This window comes from Liolophura sinensis, chromosome 7, assembly GCF_032854445.1.
Source record: "Liolophura sinensis isolate JHLJ2023 chromosome 7, CUHK_Ljap_v2, whole genome shotgun sequence".
Lineage (NCBI taxonomy): Eukaryota > Metazoa > Mollusca > Polyplacophora > Chitonida > Chitonidae > Liolophura > Liolophura sinensis.
The window spans coordinates 47,649,670-47,671,741 of NC_088301.1; the positions used below are offsets into that span (position 1 = coordinate 47,649,670).

General features: G+C 36.7%; 2 protein-coding genes across 3 annotated transcripts in view; one reads left to right on the forward strand and one right to left on the reverse strand.

Moving 5' to 3' along the window:
• Positions 1-1,935: 1,935 nt before the first annotated feature.
• On the forward strand, positions 1,936-6,660 carry LOC135471571 (uncharacterized). 2 transcript variants are annotated; one of them, XM_064750854.1, is made up of 6 exons: positions 1,936-2,229; positions 2,625-2,681; positions 3,264-3,317; positions 4,187-4,324; positions 4,690-4,722; positions 6,101-6,660. In XM_064750854.1, exons 1-6 carry the CDS (start codon positions 2,199-2,201, stop codon positions 6,142-6,144), a joined length of 357 nt encoding a protein of 118 aa, XP_064606924.1. In that variant the 5' UTR covers positions 1,936-2,198; the 3' UTR covers positions 6,145-6,660. The 2 variants fall into 2 exon arrangements, with proteins under 2 accessions (XP_064606924.1, XP_064606923.1); XM_064750853.1 differs by lacking the exon at positions 6,101-6,660 and having other exon boundaries at positions 4,690-5,389.
• Positions 6,661-7,532: 872 nt separating this feature from the next.
• Positions 7,533-22,072, reverse strand: part of LOC135471801 (cAMP-dependent protein kinase type II regulatory subunit-like) — a 64,215-nt gene continuing 49,675 nt past the window's right edge. Inside the window, exon 13 of the mRNA XM_064751152.1 lies at positions 7,533-11,143. Within this exon, the coding sequence (XP_064607222.1) occupies positions 11,013-11,143 (131 nt within the window). The 3' untranslated portion in view covers positions 7,533-11,012. The remainder of the gene's footprint in view (positions 11,144-22,072) is intronic.

Consider the following 22,072-nt stretch of genomic DNA (forward strand, 5'->3'; position numbering starts at 1 on the left):
GATGTTGTCATGTGGTTCACGCACTTGCTGTAGTTGACAGCGTCAGGATTGAATGGAAAGAGTCCACACGCCTTAAAGCCGTTGGATATTGTGTCAGCCGTGATTTCGGACATTGCTCTGTCCAATAGTGGGGCAAATTCTTTCCTAGCTAAAGATTTCCCCGGATTTTCTGTCTGCCATGATTTAACACGTTTTCTCCATTCCAGCTTCAGGGGTCTGAAAACGGAAACATCTGCTGGCTGGAGAATGTGGGTGGCATTTGGGAACAGACAATACAGAATTATTCCGTTATTGGAGCAGAAGTCACTCAGCTGGTGTGTCAGATGGGTTTTACGTCCATCGACTATAAACAGAACCGGTAAAGTCACCTCGTTTTCCTTAAGCCATGGATGAAGTACGTTTGCCACGTACTCGTAAAACGTCTCCGATTTCCATCCATCCTGTGTCGGACCGTCCGATTGCCCAGTTATCCGGCACAGCACGTACCAAATCATTAGGAGGTCGTGCGTAAGGGTAGACAATCATTCCCTTGATGACTTCTCCACTGGCATTAAATGTTCCCAACACGGTTAGAGTTTCCTTTTCTTTCCCAGGGGCGATCTCATAAACGTCCTTCCATCCTTTCGGTCCCAAAACCTTTCCGCTCTTAGGACACATTTGGAAATTTGTTTCATCCGCATTCAATATGCGCCTACCATCGCAAAGTACATCGGCACATCCTTTCTCTTGTAAGAAAGACTCCAGATCCTTAAACCATTTTCGAATGTTGGCTTCATTAACTAGGGATCTAGCTTTTGATATAGTTTCTGCTGTACGCTCTGAAATCGCTGGGCGTCTCTTAAGGAAATTTCTGTACCATGTGTCACTTGGCCTGTTATTAATGAATGGGTTTGGACGCCCGTCTTCTTCTACTATCTTCATTACAGTGTCGAGAAGATCATCTTTCTTTCTAGGAAAACCAGCCTTTGAAAGTTCAATTAACCAGTTCTCCAACTTGTTTTCCTCTTCCGGGGTTAATACTGGAGCAGGCCCCATCCGTCGCTCCTCTGGAGATCGTCCTAGTAGCTTGTCCTGCAAGGTAGCCCTGGGCACTCCGAACTGTCGAGAAGCTGAACGCTGGCTACATCCACTTCTAACAGCCTCCAAGGCTTTCTGCATATTTTGGGCGGCGTATTGCAGTTTCTGAGACATTTCCTGGAATAAAAATAAAACAATTTCGTGTTATAAATAAAATATAGGCCTATATATCGATGCTCAATTTAAGGCTTCGTTGGAAGGCATTTTGAAAAGTATAATTGCAGAAACAGACAATAGACATGTGTTCATGTGCATGGACGTGTACAATATCCAAAATTAGCAACAACTGTAATTATTACCGATTTACCTTAAACAAACTCGATCTTTACAGCGGTGGCCGATAACTCAACAACGTGAAGCATTCGTCACTTAAGTTATCGGCCACCCCGGCCGAACACTGAAAGTCATAATCTAAATCACGTTTACGCTCGTATAATGATAGAAACAATCGTGACATTAGATTTTCAAGATGCTGGACTTAAAGTTTTCTGGGCGGTATATATTGAGTTATCGGCCACCCGGCCGATAACTTATTCTTGCCTTATCTGAAGGCTAGTGTCTTGGCCACCCATATTTAAGATTTTAACCTGTAACAGCAACTAAAATTTGGAAGACAATGGTTAGAACTAACAGTAAACATACTTACATCAGGCGTATTTCCACAAAGATTAGAAATCAAAATGTCCCGCTGGCACACACCTTTTCGTCTCAACAAGGCGGCGTTTGACGGTTTTCACTAAAATCTGAGGTTGACCATTTGGACGACTAGACATGTGCGATGCGTCGTCTGCTTGTCACGAAACGAAAACGAGGCTAAGGGAGAAATCGTTATTTTTAGCTTTCGCTTTCGGAGTATGGACTTCGTGCATTGTTTTCTTATTCTATGAGATTATAGTGGAGGTGGCCGATTACCGGGTGGCCGACAACCGGATATTTTTACCGATGCTCAACTGTTTTTCGTTTTGCTTTTCGTCGCATGGGCACTGGTTAGATTTGTGGTGGGTGAAATAATCAGTACGCCTATCAGACAACATGACCTTGAAGACAAGGAAACGGGGCAAGATGGATCTACAGCTGCACTAGAAGAAGGTGACATTTGCCTGGCCCCTAATTACGGCGAGATGTTCTTGGCAAAGATTATCAGCCTTTGCAGTAAGTGTAACGGTTGCACTAAAGAAATTATGTTGAATCAAAATTGACTTAATTATATTTACGTACCGGTACCTACCACTTTTCAGAATGTATCACTTTCTCCAAATTAATGCAGATCATGCAGTTTTAAAATTTGTGATATCCTTCAGAAGAAAAATATTTTAGCACTGTGTTAGAGTCACCGTGTTCAAGTACAAACGGCAGGGTGCCTGGAATTAAGGGCTGAGGGTAGCGCGTACATTTACCAAAGCAGTCATTATAATACTTTGTAACAGGACAACCTTAAAGTGATGTCAGCAAACACAAAGGCTATATCAATAGCCAGTATGCCTTCATAGTTAGAATGTGCTGGCATGAGGAAATAAATTTAAGATTGCTAGATATGTATTCCACAGGTGACAAAGAAACTGTTCTGAAGGACGGAAATGTTCTCACAAAGGCAACTGAGAGAAGTAAGTACCCTAATTCTTCAACCTTTTCAACTGTCTATGCAAAGATATTTTAAACATTCTGAAAATACTATTGTGTGTAGAGAAATAATTTACGCAGTTTTATGCAACTTGCATCATCAGTGACGCAAACAAATCATTTTTTCATCATTTTCGTAATAATTTTATGCGTAGATTCCTCTGAAAAAAGTGCTTTAGTGGTCAAAAAGGTTGATCAGTAGCAAAAAGAAAAGAATGAACATTGCGACATGTATTTTCATAGACACTACCAATGATAGATACTGCACACGATTTTCGGTTGGCTATAATGTACAATAAAATATGTTGATAACAATGATCATTGTCTATATGTACGCACCTTTTGCAGCAGTTATATAGATTTCCTAGATGAACTACAATGTAAGAGTTTTCCTAGGCTGGAAGAACATGTAATTTATACTTTCACTCTGTTAATGGTTTACAGTACAGATGTCGAAAAAAGATGGAAATCTACTTTATTATATAAAAGCTGCTCATCTGTTTCCTTTTTTCATAATCAAAAAGGAAGAATTCTATAAATTCTAACATAAGGAATTAATATTACAGGTCACAGAAGCAATGCTTCAAAAGACAAGGTCATGCTGAAGACAGCTGAGAAAAGTAAGTGGCTGTGTGAATAATTTATGACAAATATATAGATGTATATAATGTAAAAAGATTTGGCTTATAAAACCTTTTATTATTTCACCAGCAAGTTTCTATGCCAATGCTACATTTTGTCTAGCCACTCTGCTTATAAAGGAACCGTCTGACAGAGAATTAAATTCGGACATTTAACATAAAATATGTTTCTAGAGACCGTTTTTCATTGGTCACATTTTTAGGTGGTTTTTTATTTTAATAAACACACAGCTACAATCTGCTCCCCACGGTCAGTGTGCTGTGGCAGTGTACATTAACACATATAATTAACAAATTAACATTGTCTTTACCGTTATATCCTAACTGTTCATGACATAATGGTAGAGACGCAGTCTTAAATTTTGAATTTTAGTTTTGCTCAAAAATATACAGAATCCTGCTTTGTTAGTTTGAGGTAAGCCTCTCAGCAAAACATACTATCAAAGGAAAACATTTTTCCCCACAACTTTTGAGAGTCTCAAAAAAAAAAAAAAAAAAAAAACTGGTTTTATCATTATTTATGCGTTTTCCTGAAGATAGCCCACATACATTGTGCTAACACAGGGTATACTGTATTTTGTAACACAAATACAACATGGTTAAAGCCCTTGTATATTGTCTATTTGGCAACCATTCTTTTTCTTAGAGGAGTCCGTACATACAGGCATTATTTCCTGAATCTCTAACATGTTTAAGATTGTGAATGTTTCTTAATGCTGTGGGTATTTCATTTGAATATTGGCAAACATACCATATCATTTATACTGAATGGTTTAAGGCATATACATACTAACTTTATGACACATGTAATTGGTATTGCATTGACATCATTCATACATTTGTTGCAGAAAAACTAAGAAGGGTCATAAACTGTTACTCCTGGATAATAAAACATCTCATGGACGGATTTTTTTCTGTCCATGAGCTGTCAGTGACTGGGGGGTCGGGCGCCTGGGTGGATACACCTGTCTACAAGTCACTAAGATGTAAGTCTTTTTCTTGATTCACATTGGTTAAGTTTTAATATAATGGGGCATTCTGACTTAATGAATTCTTGGCTTCTCTTGAAATCAGACACTATTGTCGGTTACAAAGTTATTATTACACGTAGGTGCACAGGTTCACAAAAGTTTCACGCTGGTTTGATCAATTCAAGCTGACTATAACATACGTGTATTTCGTGCCATGTAATATTTTAAGAGCTTTCCAGCACACATGGGATTGTTTACTAGATCTGTTACGCATAAAGTTATGTTGGTATTTTTTAACTTGAAACATTATTGTTTAACTTGAAACTTGAATGAGCTTAAGGTAATAATACATATTTATATTGTTCATTCTTTCTTTTCAGTGTATGCAGAAGTAACACTCAAGATGGGCACGAGTACGTGCCTTCAACGTAGCCTGGAACGAAAAAATGTCACAGTGCAAGAAGGCTATAAAGAGATTTGCTTTGTTATCTGATACTTTGACAAAGAGCAATTAGGAAATACCAGCATGATCTCCAACATTGCTGCTTTAGCAGATATATTTGCTAATTGTTCTTTGTCAAACCATCGGATAATAAAGCTAGGCTCTTCATACAGCCTTCTTGCACTGTTGCCAGCACTGCTATTAGATTTATTTATTTGGCAGATGTTTTGTACAGTTCTCAAGAATATTTCACTTACACGATGGCAGCCAGCATGAGTGGGAGGAAACCGGGCTGCCAGGAGGAAATCCACGACCATCCACAGGTTGCTAGCAGACCAATCTATTACATTTATTTATTTGATTTGATTGGTGCTTTACGTCGTACTAAAGAATATTTCACTTATATGACAGCAGCCAGTATTATGGTGGGAGGAAACCGAGCTGAGCCCGGGGGAAACCCACGACCATCCGCAGATTGCTGGAGGCCTTCCCATGTACGGTCGGATAATATTATTGCATTGTACATCATGATTTATTCATGTAAATAAAAATTTTACAAGATCTATATCATGAATTCATAGGGAGTTCTGCAAGTTATTGGTATGAGTTTTTTGCAAGTTGTTGCCATGCAATTTATAAGCGAGGCATTTGCAAGTTATTTGCAAGTTGTTCATACAAGTTCATAATGAGTTATTGATGAGCTCTTGCCTCATTTGCATATGAAAATTCTCGCGAATAACTTGTAAAGAAGTTCTGAGTTAATAACAAGTTCTTAGCACGAGTTATTAGGTCTTTTTTTGTTTTGTTTGGGTAACTGCTTAATATACAGTTCCGAAAATAGTAAACTAAATACCTACTCATATATTCACAAAATCACACTTCGTTTACATTTTAAAAGGGTAGTGACTTCTGTTTAAAAAAATGTTGGGAAACAGATAAAGTATATTGGCTTCTGAAACATGATTTGCATATACACATGTAGTGTCTAGGACAAAACATCATGAGTCAATGCTGTCATGGATTACCTCCCTTTATATGTTCATACCACTTTTACAGTCATTGTTTGCTTATTTATCCTACCCACTCCCAGAAATTTCATGTTAGTGCATTTGCATTACAAAAGTATGCTGCTCTTGATTTCACTCCTTGATTTCCAGACTACATTTAAATAAAGCAAACCATATAAAGGTACATAAAGTAACTTTAATGGTAAACTCTACAGCTTTGTCAATAGATTTGCACTGTTATTCTGTAAATGTTTCATTAAATGTTTTTCATATGAATCTTTACAATTCTGTATGTAATGTAGCACGGCAAATGTCCAGTGTTTATCTCTCTTGGTTTTTCAGATATCAAACCATCTTTGGCACTGATTTTCATTCATATTTCATGAAATGTAGCAGTTCTTCACCTCACAATGTTTCAAAAACCAAGGCATGGTGTTTTGAACAATTTATGAACTGTGTACAGACTTGTGCCTGTTTTGTACTGACCGAACATGAAGAACGAATAGCATACATGTAGGGGCCAATGCAAAATAACAGAAACATGGAACACAACCATTACCAGGGGACCTCCGTGGCCGAGGTTGTTTGCATGCCAGCATAGAAGAATGACCCAGGAGGCTCTCAACAATCTGGTCATGCTGCCAACCTGCTGATGTGGGTTTCCTGCAGGCTCCATTCAGTTTAATTCCACCATAAGGCTGATTGTATAAGTGAAATATTGTTGAATACGGTGTAAAACACCAGTCAAATATATAAAATTATCAACCATCACCATGTCTTTATTCTGAGAAATCATTTTCAGAAAATAACTTTTATTTGGGGAAAAAATACTTAAGAGGATATGAAACCATTTTTATAGAACTTGTGACTATGTGAATGTAAATTTTATCCTTTCACTGATTGTACGCATTAATAATAAATATAGCTTCTAAAGCAGCGATGTCTGGGTGCAAGCTATTATTTTTGACCTTTGCAGCAGCACCTTATGGATTGGGATACAAACAATTAAAATGCATCATCAAGACATTGTATCTACACTATAGTATGTATGTGTAAATGTGCCAATTGTAGTAAGTGGGTCTGTGGACGATTTTTGAAGGATGCAAGTCCTGTATTTTTTAACACAGTTCAAAGATTTTCAACATGCATACATTACATACCTGGCTCTTTTTATTCAATGATTTTCAGCTTTACCTCTGTAACAGTTTCTGTCACTTGCCCTGCAAATACTGAGAAAACTGCGCTTTTTCCATTTGCAATTTCCGACAGAATATAAAACCTAGTTTGAAAAACCAGATTCATGACCAGGATGTCAAACTACGTCAGGTGGCATGTTCAGAATCTTTCACCCGACATCAATTCAGCTGTATCAGCTGAAGCCTCCGGCTGCCATGTACATGTACAAACCTCTTCACATAAAGATACTCAAAGTGACATGAGGTGTATTTGTTTCCATTTCGATAGGACTTGAATTGTTCTAAAATCAACGGAATACAATTTCTAAATATGTGTAATTCAGAAAAATTAACCACGTTTTGAATTTTCAGGTCCAAAATTCAAAATGACAAATGAGAGAAGGTCAGCAAAGTTTATAAAGCAAATACAGCTGATTAGCCCATACTGTCCATTTTCCCGGAGCAACTGAAAAAAAAAAATGATCTGATTTTTTAGATCTGGAGAAGTTGTTTTCAATTGCCATGATTTTCAAGGTCTTCAAGGCAGTGTATGAGATTAACCCTGACTGGCCAGCGAGAAAAAACATCACAACGACGAATACACTTTTAAAATTTATTTCAGTCACTTTTCAAACAAATAAAAGGGTCATTCAGCTCGCAAATATCATATTAAAGTAGAATATCTTTACTGTGGTAAGAAAGTTTACAATATTTCAGATAAAACTATGGTCCACTTATATACACTGAATATCATGTAATCACCAACAAAACATCCAAACAGCAGGTGTGACATTGTAACTCAGCCAACTTTGTATAAACTATGGAAAAATTCTCAGAGAAAAGGCAATGGTGTTGGTTCTAGATGCGGGTTCACATTACGCATCATGGAAAAATAGGTGCAGTCAACTATTAATAACTCATTTATAGAACCTTCCTGTAGAAATAGGTGGTAAAAACTAGACCATCACGGGTGCTGTTGCTTGCATTAAGCCATCTTTGACTCGACATGTAACCTAACTTCAATACATTTGTATAACCTGAGCACAAATATTGTTCAGCAACATGAAGTTTAAGAATACGCAAATTCAACATCACACAATTCTGTTCCAGCCAGCAGTACATGTGGCAATACTAATACCATGACAATTTTAACATTATACCATAGTTAAATAAAACACACTTCGTTCCAAAAATGCCACAGAATTGAAAATGATTACAATTCCTGTGGATGAAACAAGAACTTATTTCTCCAGACTAAAAGCATGTGATTAATCTTAAAAGTATTTTGTGAAAAAAAAAAAAACTAAAAAAACAAGGGGGGTTGGTTTTGTTAATTAATTAGGGTTTTATCGCAGAATGAAAAAAGAAATTACTGGTATTTTTTCTGGTTGCTGGATGGTTCTTGACAGATACAGTCAGCAGCATATCACTAGTATCAACAAGAGCATGGCAGTGTGAGTGAAGATGGCATATGGCAAGGTGCTGGCAAAAGTGTAGAACAGTTTAATCCAGCAAGGAATGGTTCACTACATTGTATGTTAGCATAAAGAGTAACAGCATTACACTATGCAAATCAGGAGTGGTACAACAGAAAGATGGATTTGACATTAAATTTGCATGTCAAAGACTTATACAGCATTATTTATAAAAAGGGAAACACATGTTACACAGTGTATCAAATGTGAACTACTATAAGTCACTATTAATTGCTATCTGCAGCCTGCATTTCATCTTATCCTTATCTGGACTGAATAACATGAAGCACACTATAGTCAAGATTTCAGAATACTCTACTTAAACAATCATAACAACAACCTGACTGAAATGGTCACAAAATGCATTTTAACAACATCAACAGAACTCTTTTAACATACAAAATTAAACAACAAATAATTTATCTACAGCTCTGGTAATCTGATATACAGAAAACAGAATAATGTAATAATCATTGTCGTACTAGGCTTTAGACTGTACTAGTAGAGCTTTGAGTACCATGCAATTTATTTGAAAACAAAGAACAGAAAAATAAAAAAACATGTACAATTTGTTACAGTAACCTTGATGGATACTGGGTGTTGGTGCGTAAATCCAGGATATTCAGTACCCAGACATATATCTCGGTCAAATGCTTATTGTGTCATGGATTTAACACTTTACCTGATGGCTCTGGGATGAACCTGTATTACTACCCTGGCATCTGTTACATCACACACACATATTTAATAGCATACTACACATGGCTTACAGAAGTATTTATAAACTAGCACTGGCTATCACTGTTCACCTATTAAACACATTTTCAGCGCTTTGCTTAAATGACTCCCTTCTCAAAGAATAAATCTTCAATTGATAGATAAACATGGAGACATGTATGTGTGATAATTATCATGGTTTATTAACCTTTTTCAGTAATATGTGGTATGTAGGATTGTCAGAAAAGGTATTACTTGTGACCACACATGACATGTTTAACCAGATTACTAGTAATGTGAAGCAAATGTTTGCAATTAATTCAAACCAGTGGAAGAATTCAAAGAGGAAGACACACAGGAAGGTATATTTCCCCTTATCTTGGCAAGGTGTCTATTTCAGCATACAAACATTATGACATATAAAAAGGATTCCACTTGACAATCAGAAATTCTTCTGTGTGTCCAGTTATAACTAATTTAATTTAAACAGAATATAGCTTTCCGAATAAAAGTGTAGTAAAATTAATCAAAATATCTGCATGTACTTTGATCTATTGTAATAAAATACAATTTTACTGCACTTAAAACAGCATAAGTCTTATTTTGGACATAGTTTGGAATGTTACTAATTTATGACATAACATACTATTATATGTACATAAAAGTTACAAAATTAAAAAAAAAAACACAAAAACCTTCAAAATAAACATATCTGGACATCTACTATAAGTTTAACGATTAAAATTGCAAAAACATCAAATGAGTAAATTGTTTGAAAACTAAAGTCTGGAATATCTGCAATCTTATTGGCACATTTATGAAGATAATTTTCAACGCCAAAACGTAGAATACATATATAAGCAATATGAAGTTTAACAACAAACTTATGTTTTCTGGCAAAAAGAGATGTGGGGAAAAAAAATACATGTGATTAGTGCCATTGCACATGTTGTTTTAGTATCTGCAAGGTTTTAGGGAATCACACTATCAACTGGTTGAAGGCCCTATGTTGATGCACACACTGGTGCATATATTTATATACCAGAATGTTCAGTTCTCCAGACATTCACCTCTTGATTCAAAGTGGTATCAACATGTACACCCACCCTCGAACAAAGTCAAGTGCAACACTTTACTACAAGCTGTATTTGACATTACTTGTGTCCCATTTGGTATATACTTTTCACCAGGCATGCAAAATTTATAACGAAACTAAAGTGTTCTCATGTATGTTGTAACTACATCTCATGCAAAATTATACATTCCTGTCACCAGTAAATTGTCTCTTCTTGGCATGTCCTGTAATGTGGGTATTAGAAATTCCTCTTATTAAACATGCATTGTTCATGTGAAAATAAGAGGCAAACATGACATAAATCCAAAGATCATGTCACCTGTAAATATTCTTCCAGTCACATTATAACTTGTTTGGCCTCTTTTAAGTCATTATCACACAGTTGAGCAAACAACACTTACTTCAATTTCTGTTAGCATTTTTCTAATACTGAGAAGACTCAATCCATAGTCAGAACCATGGTCTGTACAAAAGCTTTTGGACAGATCAAATAAAAAGATTACTGGAAAATTACCATCTCCTGACTTGATGTTAGACAAACTATTTAATGACTTTACATTAAAAATAAACACAAAACATCTGAACAAAAATGGCATCTGGATGTCCTTCATTATTTACTAAACAATTTGCCAGTGCAAACCATACAACAATTTGTATCCACATCTAGACATGGAAATCAAACAGAGTTTATGGTTAATGTTAACATTAAAGCCATTAGCCAACTGCTCAAAACAGGTGGCATAAGTAGTGCCTTGTGGAGAAACCAAAGATAGAAAAAATAGAGGATTATTGGGTGCTGAATCCCGGTGTTCTTATCGCAGGTCAGTAATGCTGGCTTTGTCTCCGAATACCTGTACAAGTTGTTCTTCATACTCGTCAATGTTTCGCTTCATGAGGTTCATACACGGGCCTAAAAGTCGCTCAAATGCTTGTACATCCAACACTGAAAAATACAAAAACAAACCGCTAGATGTATAAGATCAAACAGGATTCTTTACAGTAAAGTCTTTATGTACATGTATGTATAACACCGGTATTTCTCCTCAGAAATGACCTATTACCTGGATACTTTTAGCTGGAGAAGGAATTTTGTTAGAAACAGATAACCAAACAAAGTAAACAAACTTGTAACACTACATATACCATATACTGGAAAATATGCACATTTCCAGGAAGTTTTGTTTCTTTTCTTTCATTGATTTTGTCGACATAGAACAGCTATGAAAACAAACGCCACACCAATAAACCATTACCACCTGCCATACAATACGTGTCTGCAGATATTATTTTGCAAGAGTTGTCTCCCATGAAACAAGGCCTGCATCTAGAATTATAATTCCCTATGAACAACAGATACATATATTATAATAGGTAGAATGACTCACATGTTGGGAAAATGATAAATTGATTCAATTGTGTCTTCTGATATTTCATTTAAGGATTTTATTGGTTTATTTATTTACCCACATACATGTACAGGTACCTATGTGAACATGATTTCATGTACGTCAAAAAATAAAATTTGAAACAAAATTACATGAGGCATTGGTAAAGGATGCCCTAACTGCTGGTTGCATCATTAAATCTGGTGCAAGATGGTGAGCTATTTTATATTACTATGCCTTATCTAAAATTAGCGTAATCAATTAGATGTTATTTTATATATATATTTAATAGTTAAAAGTTCTGAAAGCCAAGAAGATGAAGATAAGCATTGGCACTGAAGGACAATTCACTCCAAGTAGCCATGTTGTAGAAGCCCTTGTGAACTTGGCCAATCGCTAGTGCTGAAGGCGTCACGTGATAATTAGCTGTCACATCAAAAACCTATTAGCTCTCATTTGTCAGTGTGATTTCTTATAGTGAATGGACATATATCGATGCAATAAATTGGATTTTGCAGTCAGTTCGAGTGTTAAAGTGATGCATTTTGGACCACACGTTTATGAGCAGGGAAGTGAGAACGACTGCCCGTGTCACAATGTGTCCATGTTAGGCAGGATACTTCGGTAATTTGTCAGGGTGAGCTGGCAAGTAAACCACCCCTGTAGAGTCATTGCTTGAAGAAAAATGTTGTGACTTTGCATTATTTTTCCTTAACAAAGTCAGATTTATTGCGAAAATATCTTCCCAATATCTGAATGAAAGGGTCTGTCATCAATCAGAAGCTCCTGCTATGTTCGGTAAATTTCCTGAAGTCTGTGCTGCCAGCTAGGCCAAGTGCTTACACCCATGCGGGACAAGTACAAGGAGGATACCTAAAACAGGACGTTTGTGTCTGCAAACGTCGCCCTGACCGAGAGCCAAACTAAAAGAAACATTGGCCCTTTGGACACGGAACAGAGCTGATACTCTTTGGTTGGGTATCAGGCGTTTTTGTTTGTATTGTCACATTGTTTAATACCGATTGTACAGGGGAGCTCTCAGGTTTTGTGACATCACTCTAGATATCTATAACATGGCAAAATGGCGTCACCAAATGAGTGACTAGGTACTAAGCTTGTTTGCTATTTATTCTGTTAATAAGCGGTGCAGAATTTTAAAAATATTTTTAGAACATTTCTGGAATACTATTTTAATAATTAATTCAGCTTTATTGGCTGACTTTATGTTCACTTTAATATACACACGCTATGCAGTTATCGTGTGATAGCCACCTAACCAAAGTTTTGCAGGAGTCCACTTGTATGATTGGTACTGCTATGAAATAGCATAAGGGCCATTTAATCAGGTATGTATGTTGCAGTTTATTATATCTGTGACCAATAGAGAACAAGTATGTGAAGATAAATTCCTGAGGTGCCATATTTGGACAGAAAGCCATCCGTCAGTACAGTTTTGTCCTCTGGTCATATCTTCCCTGACTTATTTGTGAAGGTGATCATCCTTTATAGCTGGCTAGCAGAGATGTGTTGCTTTGTAAACTAACGTTTAAAAACAGGCTTTAGCAAGTACTGACCCTGTAGAGGTCAGACAACACTGGAGATGGTTAATGTAATTACACAGCTTACACATAAATTTGCCATACCGGCAACATCCTATGTGGTAAAAGATAGGGTAGGAAATTTGTCCTACCAACAGACAGATTGATATAGCAACCCAAGACAGAGCTGCTTGCTGAGGCTAAAAATAGTAGAACCTGCTGGTGGCATATACCTGAGATGACAACCCCAGTAGGTTGATGAGCACTATTTTGGCATGTAATTTTCAGGCCTACCAGGACCCATTTTTATTACCCTATTATCTCTACCTTTTTGCATATGAAAGAGCAACTTTCAGTGTGACTTAATATGTACCCTTCCACTTCTGGAAACAAATCTATATTCGTTTGGTTCGCCCATTTCAGGGCTTCAGAGAAACTATAGTTTTATCAGTCTACACAGAATAACGCATCATGCCCTCATAATATTCTTGAATAAACACCTTGCAAAGGTTGATGATTTACAATAGACTTTATAACTTGGGCGTGCATACATAATGTTTCACATGTTAATATCTAAACACATGTTAATATCTAAACACATGTATCGTATCATTAGACTTTTTTTTTAAATGTACTGGAATTTAACAGTAATTATTGATTTATTGTTTCCAGTTAATCTCTTTGGCATAGCCACAAGAGTCATCTCCGTATACAAGTATACACACTAACTATAAACACTAACATCAAAACATTCAGCTCATTTCACAAATGGAGTAAAATTCAGAAAGCTCTGAGGTCCACCTGTATTTAGCTGTGCATTACATGTATTTTGATCAAATTCAAAGAAGATGTGCCATATGTCTTAATGGAAAACTGATCACTTGGCAAGTCTTCATGCTGTATGCACTTTAAGTCTTCTATATACTGTTTGTTTGGGCCAAACATACATGTAATTGTGACCTTGTTCTGTGTAATCAGCAAATGTAAATGCACATTTAAATACTCTCTGCATACACATGAGTGTATTTGAGAAATTACAGAGTTGTGTGCATGTGGAAAAGCTCCTTCACATTTACAAGTACTACACTATAAACAGGATTTGCAGATGCAAGCAGCATGAGATAGAAAAGCAAGCACATGGATAGAGAACACATGCGATCTTACACGCTGACCCACATTGACATTGGATGTTTATAAAAGGGAATTATTGATCGTAGCATGTCAGCATATACAGTGAAGGCAGCCTTTCTATCACTGATCCCCAATTTAATCTCACTCCTTAAAACTTCACGGTAACCCAAGGTCCAGCAAAGTGTTAACAGTCAAAAAGAGGCTTTGTAATAGACTCAAAGTGTCCTGAAAGCTTTCCGCTGTACATGTTGCATACGGTTATTTTACCATTCATTGATGTCTCTGCGATTACCAGGCTTTAACACTGTTGCTAATGGTAACATATGGCCATAGTGCTGTTAAGCATTATGATATTGCTGACTATACAAAGAGCACATTCAAATTCAGAGTGTTTTTTACCAACAATAGAATATTGAGGGCCGTTCTACTGTCGTCAACACTGACAAGTATTTGTCCTTTAACTACTCACATGGGTAAATACACAGATTAAAACTCCATATGTATTTTCACTGTAATAATACTGGATGCTTGAATGAGTTGTGAAAATTTTTATTCGATATTTTATCCTGTATTTACCAAGCCAGAGACATTTTAAAGGCGCCAATATTGTTAGTCAGAAGCATTTTGATGACTTCCAAATATTCATCTGGTAAATCATACGCATGTACCCAATACTGGTCATTCCATATCAATTTGTTTCTTCTACTAATTTTCAAGCATACAGAGTGAAAGTAACCAAACATGGCCAAGATTATACAATCTATTCTTTTTTAAGGCTGAGAGGTGAAGACTTGGATGCATCTTCTGTTTAACCATAAATCTATCCCAATAGCTGGATGATAATTTGATATCCCTGAAAAGCCCCAGACGTTCCCATTACGTAACTGGATTTTAGTCAAAGTAGTGTGTATGGTTTCTTGCCGTAATTATTGTTAGCCACAATCTAATTAGCTAAAAAGAACTTCCATGAGATGAAACAAACCTATATATTGAGTAGGCAGCAATCCAGCGCCGCTATAAATACCATATTGCCAGCTAAACATTACCTTTTAGAATGTGATTTCCTACATTGTCCATGTTTAATTTCATAACCCCAAGAAATACATTGATTGATACGGTTTTCTTTGGGTTAAAACTATGTACATGTATTAATCTTCCTAAAAATTTCTCAAGCAATATTGGCATACATGTGATTTTGAGTCAAATTTACTTAGTATGTGAGATTTACTAACGCATTTTAAAATTGGTCACTACATGACAAGTTTACATGTGGAGGAAACCAGAGTGCTCAAAGTAAACTTCTTGAGTTAAAGCTGCTACCAAAAAGGTAATGGATGGAATGGAACAAAAGACCACACTGATCAAGGCCTTATAGTCACTGAGAGCCAGTACTTTAAACATGAGTAAATAAAATGAAAATACAGCACAATTAAACTGAATTCTCATAAGATATATTTTTGTTTCTTGAGCAAACTCTGACACGAAAACACTCATGGTGTCTTCAGAGACTTAATCACAGTCATCACCTTATTTTTTTTTTTTTTGCAGATAACAGTCCAATCCAGGTAAAAATTGATTGACCTTTACTTTAATGTCAGGGTTTAAGAGCAACAAAGCTTGTTATTTGTTCATGACAATATCATACTGTTCATGTCGACAAGCATGCCATCAAGGTCTCTAATCCTTAAGCTGCACACTGAGTCCTTCTGACGCAAGAGACATGCCTGAGTTGTAAGCCAGTCAGAGGTATGAGGTAAAATATCGATACCTAAGTGATAATTTGTGTAAGCCTGACCAGCTTCAGACATCTTGGAGACCCCATAGACAAACTCTAACTCATTCAGCACAGATGGAGTAAATCCCCTCTTTACCAAGGCACCCCAGCTGGTCAATTACACCCAACCTCATCCCGCAAGGACATAACCAATTTCAAATCAATATGCAAAGCATGCGTGAAACCATGTGTATCTCTCATTCGTTGCGATTGTTGGGACAGCTGATCTAAGGACAGAGTCTTGTGACTGTTTACAGGACCATGTCTTAGCCTCTGTTGACACCCTCCTCCACACTAATGTAATACCCTCCTAGATCTCCACCTGTGAAATCTCTCACAAGCAACTACACACACTCACATCTCGGCTGTGCTCATCTGGTGCCCTCTCCCAGCAACTTAAAAGTTGATTCAGGGTACACAGTCACACACTTCAGGCTTTGAGTATCCAGCAGTGACCTGCCACACTGCACACCTAACCACTCAACAACCTGCAAGATCATGTCCTCAGTAATAAACTTCAGACCTTGATGCTATTCAGGCCCAATTGACATGCCTGGGTTTTATGTTTGAAGTGTTCCATCTAAATTTTCACACAGACCATTCAGACATACCAGAAATTTTAAGTACTTCCCTTTACAAAACAAAACACAATACATATAACCTAACAACTACATGTACTTGCTAACATTTAGATTTTCATTCGCTGTTGCCTTGAAAGCATGGAAGACGTCTGAGTGAGGTATATATTTTTCTTTTCTTATATCATCACAATATATAATGGCTGAAATAATGCCCAAATCATGTCATTAACCTTAATTATTCAATCAGTCTTTCCTGACTTGTATTATCAAATTTATCATCTGAAATTCCGTTCAAATCTGACATACACCTGAACTTGCCCTAGTCTTTACAATTCTGATATTGTTGATTTTCCTACGTATGAAAGTAGTCTGCTGACTGGCAATTCACATTGCAGTCCTCTAAAAACCAACAGATTTTCTCTGGCCTACAAAATGTCTATTTACAGAATCTGTTCCCTGGCACTAGATATCTATGCTGACAATACCACTTTACCAATCAACCAGAATTCTTCAGTTCACTGGAAAAGTAAACCAGTGGGATTTCAGTTTATTGCTTCAAAACATGTATCAATAAAGGCAGTTCCCTTAAGAGTGTTGAAATACCAAGTAGTACATCACCAATCCCAAGTCAAATGTAGTACTGATTAAAAGTACAGATCAACAGAGTATTAGTTCCAACAACTGTTCATTTCGACAACAAAAAGTACAGCCTTTGCCTACACAAGTAATAGCCCTGCTAGTCTGCAGTATTTGAATACAAAACTTTGTTCTAATGCCAAACACTTGTCCTAGCTCATCATGGAAGTGAAGCCATTCTTGGCAGTGTAAAAAAGAAATCGACAGTCGCATGAGTGGTACAACTCAATCACAAGACACCAATATTTCATCAGGAGCTTTGATGAAGTTGGACAGAAATACTAGTATAAAATAGCTCAGGGCGAGGCTGAGAGATCCATTATCTTCGTGTTGATGGGAAGCACAGACAGACTTCCCATCCTGACCCAATCTATAACCAGTGGCCGATTTGTCATTTCAGGTGAAGTGCATCAGTCCAGCACAATCTAGGGCTGCATGCACTTCCTCAACCAATATGGCAAATGGTTTTTCTTCACTTGACAGAGAAATCAGAAAGTTGTTACTGAACCATATAATTGTTGGTGACATTTTCTGGCTGAGAAGATTGACTTGCACGCCCCATTCAATAGGGTATACAGAAAAAACTCTGTCTGAACAGGGTGTGAATGAGAATTGATTTTAACGGGGGGTGTTGCACAAAGAATATTTGCATGACGGGTGGCAAACCCAACTGGAACACATTAAATCCACTTGTAAGTGTTATTACACTCCTAAGTAACCACACAGGCAAAATGCTTAAGCCCACCCATGAGGTTGTCTGAATCTAGGCCAAGTGCCATAAAACATTTCTAATCAATCATATTCTTCCACAGCCCGTAGGATACATCATGGCAGAATTTTACCGCTGTCTTAAGCCATGGTGAGCTTTATTGTCCAGCCATAGTGCATGCAATCATTATTTTATATAGGTGCGTCATTCCAATAAGCATAAAGCTAAGAAGAATCCAGTCACAGCTGTTGTAAAGAACTGACGAATTCAGGATTGATTGGTGCTTACCATTGGTCAGCGCCTCACTTATTCCAACACAAAACATAAACATGAAACATGTGCATTAATAAGTTTGATGGGTTAACTGTGGCATTGAGGTATTATAGATCAATTTACAAAACATAACAATGCACTGTCCTTCATGAGATTTTTCCTATCACAAAGGGCAGTCAAGGTTAGTCACAAAGAAAACATTACAGCTTATCGATGGCTTTCACTGTAGTAATCTACAACCATCGATGTTACCAACAATTTTACTGCACTTATAATACAGCTATGAATTATATTAATATCAATGGCCATTTCCACAATGCTTATAAAATACACTCCAATGCACTAAAAATGCCTTAGACATAATCACTGTTGCAAGAAGGTGTTTACCAGGCACTGGAAGCTCAGGCCTGATGATTTTCGTATTGAACAGTCAAGGTCAATCAAAAACAATATGATTTCTTCTACTTGACTTGATGTACATGTGGAACAATTCTGAAGAATTGTCTTCACATAAAAAAACAAGCCCATCATGAAATGTAACCTAAAAAACTGACCAAGGTCACAGGAATGAATAACGTTTCTCAATGCTTACTAAAGTGTACATGTGGTTTGATTAGCTCTGAATCTCAAAGGATACATGAAATACTTGGGTTTTTTTTCTTAATACAGATTATATGATGAGGCCTAACATATGAAAGTACAAAAAAAACCTTCTCAAATTTCTTCTTGGTACATAAATATCGCCCCAGTGTCAGTACTGAAATTAATTAGCCGGCTGCATATATGTTGGGAGAGCCCAAATTGGTGGCGCTGACGGTACGTTCATAGATGACATTTCCGAAACTTCTGATCACAAAGGCAGATTTTTTTTGGGGGGCATATATGTCTTTCTTTTTTTTGAAGAATACAGAGTCTCTTCATTAATAATTTATTAGTCTTTTAAAACATTTGGAAATGTTACACTATCAATGTTCATAAAAGGTAGGTTTTAGAATGTTTGCCTCAACCAAAATGTTTTAATGATGTAACACCTTTCAGTTTTCAACACCTACAACTAACAGGTACCATAACATAAGGCATTAAGAGAATCCCACCAGTTTGCCTGCTATAGCGGTCAACTAGACAATGGAATTAGAATAAAGATTAAAACTGTAAAGTGTTATGGTGATAAAGACCTTATTGTGGGGAGTTCGTCGACAAAAATGGGGCAGTGGTCTTTGATATGCAAATTGCTTCCCATGATTGGCTATCCGTGTACTATGGGTGGCCACTGCAGCCCTCTAGTTGGCTGAACAAATACTCAGCTTACAACAGTGACTGTCTGCAGGGATGGTTTAAACATTCCGTCACAGAATAGGAAGGCACATGCACCAACCAGTGTAACAGGATCCTAGTACTAATACAGATGTGGAAAGCTTTCTACAGATACTATATATGCCAGGTAATTTGGTATACACCAAGGTAAATTCTGACACTCTATAAATCTGGTAAAGGAGCTAGAAAGACAAAAAGCTTATCTAGATAAGTGAATGCATAAGAAACTGTAGCCCTACAAGAAAGGCTTGTAGAAATCAGTGTTTACAGCAGAACAGAACGAAGTCAATCTCTATGTGTGTCCACAAAACAGGAATATGGTAAAATCACCAGAGGAACCCAATACCCTTCTTGTTCTCTTACATTAAGGTAGGCATGTTCATAAAATTTATAACCCTACATGAAACCTTTGTTGATTACAAGATAATTTAGACAAAAAAAAATTCTATGTATACATCACCAAAGCATCTTTATCAAACCCATGAAGTCCCACGAAGATATGTTGAAAACTGGTAATAGCTGAGCCAAACATAGAGCTCTTACTCTGAGGCTACACATACACGTGTGAACACATCAAGTCCAAAACATGGTATTTTTTTTTACCAAAACAGAAAAATCAAGCTGACCCAAATAAAAAAACTTACTTCATAACAGCGAGCTAAAAATGCAAATATCCCTAATTATTCACAATGAGTGAATTCCCCAATCCTTTTTATCATTCCCGTCAAATTTTATAAAAATGATGTGAAAACTGTTGGAATATCTGACCTAAACATAAAACCTTACACTGGACAACAAAACCGTACTGGCTATGATAAAATGGCAAAGTCCAAAACCTTATAAATTGAATAAAAATGCAAACATCCCCAATTTATGTTCAAAATGAGTAAATATCCAAATCATGTTCATCATTCCCACCAAGTTTCATAAAGAAAAAATAGCAGACGCAAACATAAAACCTTACTCAAATGACCCAAACAAAAAAGTTTACTCAGACACCAACACCACTTTTCCCCTTCACGCACAATACCTTCCTTTAACTTCGTAATGGCGAGCTAAAAACTAGATGCACATCACCATGGTAACACTTAAAAACTATGATCAGCCAGGTTGTCATAATCAGACCTTACGAGATGATAAGATGGGTCAGTTTGTATGGAATTGCTATGCTTATATTCTGGTAAGCCGCATCAATTTATATTGTTGTTTTAAGGGTAGAATAAATACTTTTTCAATGTCAGAGGTGGGTATAAAAATAAAACTCATAATCCATTCTCCTTGTTGCCACTCTCTAGAGTCACTTTACATGTCTGCCACCACTAGACATGTTTCACCTTTGGAATCCTGTGTCATGCAAGTAGGCTTGTTAAGGCTTGGACTCAATACTGACGCCCTTACGTGGGTGTGTTTTTTTTTTTTTTTTTAGCATTTATCAATAAAATTGAGCATACTTTAGGTAAAGAGAATACATGTGTACAAGTATTAATAGAACAAGAGGTTGAAACAGAGTTTTCTTCTTTTCTGACATCATCACCATGACCCTAATGACCTACAAATTGTTCAAGATTTCTGAACGAAAACTACTAATGGTCGCAGCCACGTAAAGCGAATGTAGGAAATGTGGCATGCCCTGCAAATAGTACATTCAAAATTATATAATTTGTGGGAAATGTGGCCTATCCCAGCAATTTTCGTGCTAAGGACATATTTACATCATTGGAAAGACTTGGAAAAACAGGAAAATCACAAAACAGCCAGATCAGGCAAAATAAAAAAAGTGAACTCTCAGTTTTATTTTTATTCCATCTTTAGATTTTTGATATTACATCACCCTCTACACCGCAAAATGAAATTGGGGTGGTCCAAATAAAAAAAAAATGGACAGAAAAATAAAGTTATTTTAACAGCCCAATAAAAACTAGGTAGGCAGGTTGTGTTATGCCCAATGAATGTTTTTTTATTTTTTTTATTGACAATGCTGTTTAACTGTTCACATAAACCTACAAAATTCTAAAATTTCAAGGTGTGTTCATAAAATGGCATCCTGACTGACTGCAACATTCTACATAGGCAAGATCACATTCGAAAGCAAGACTACTGAGCACAGTGCAAAAGACCTTCAGCAGGGCGGCGATGAAGACTTAAAAGGACGCCTTTAAGCAAACCTGTGTGATTCATCTAAATACTTCTTGTTCCAATAAATTAACTATTTTCCCATAAAGTGACAGTGCATTAGCATGGATTCTGATCCATTCCTTCCACATCATGACGAACACTGCTGGAGCCGTTTTAACACACGTACATACACGCAGCAACATGTATTCCATGTGAACTGGTCATGATACATGATGAGGGAACTTCAGACATTCGGATATCTTTGGACAGATTATAAATTACCTCACTGAGAAAATATTATGTAAAGCCAAAGTCACCTAACGAAATCCTCAACAATAAGACGGGCCATGTCCAAACATGTACATTAGTCTTCAAGTGTTCTGAGAAAGTTGAAGGGTGAATCTTTGAACTAATAT

Bases quoted from the DNA above. Each gene is read 5' to 3' on its own strand.
- LOC135471571 (XM_064750853.1), top strand. From the start codon at position 2,199: ATGTTCTTGGCAAAGATTATCAGCCTTTGCA. The intron at 2,230-2,624 runs GTAAGTGTAACG...TGTATTCCACAG, and splicing joins AAAGATTATCAGCCTTTGCA to GTGACAAAGAAACTGTTCTG. The intron at 4,325-4,689 runs GTAAGTCTTTTT...CTTTCTTTTCAG, and splicing joins TGTCTACAAGTCACTAAGAT to TGTATGCAGAAGTAACACTC.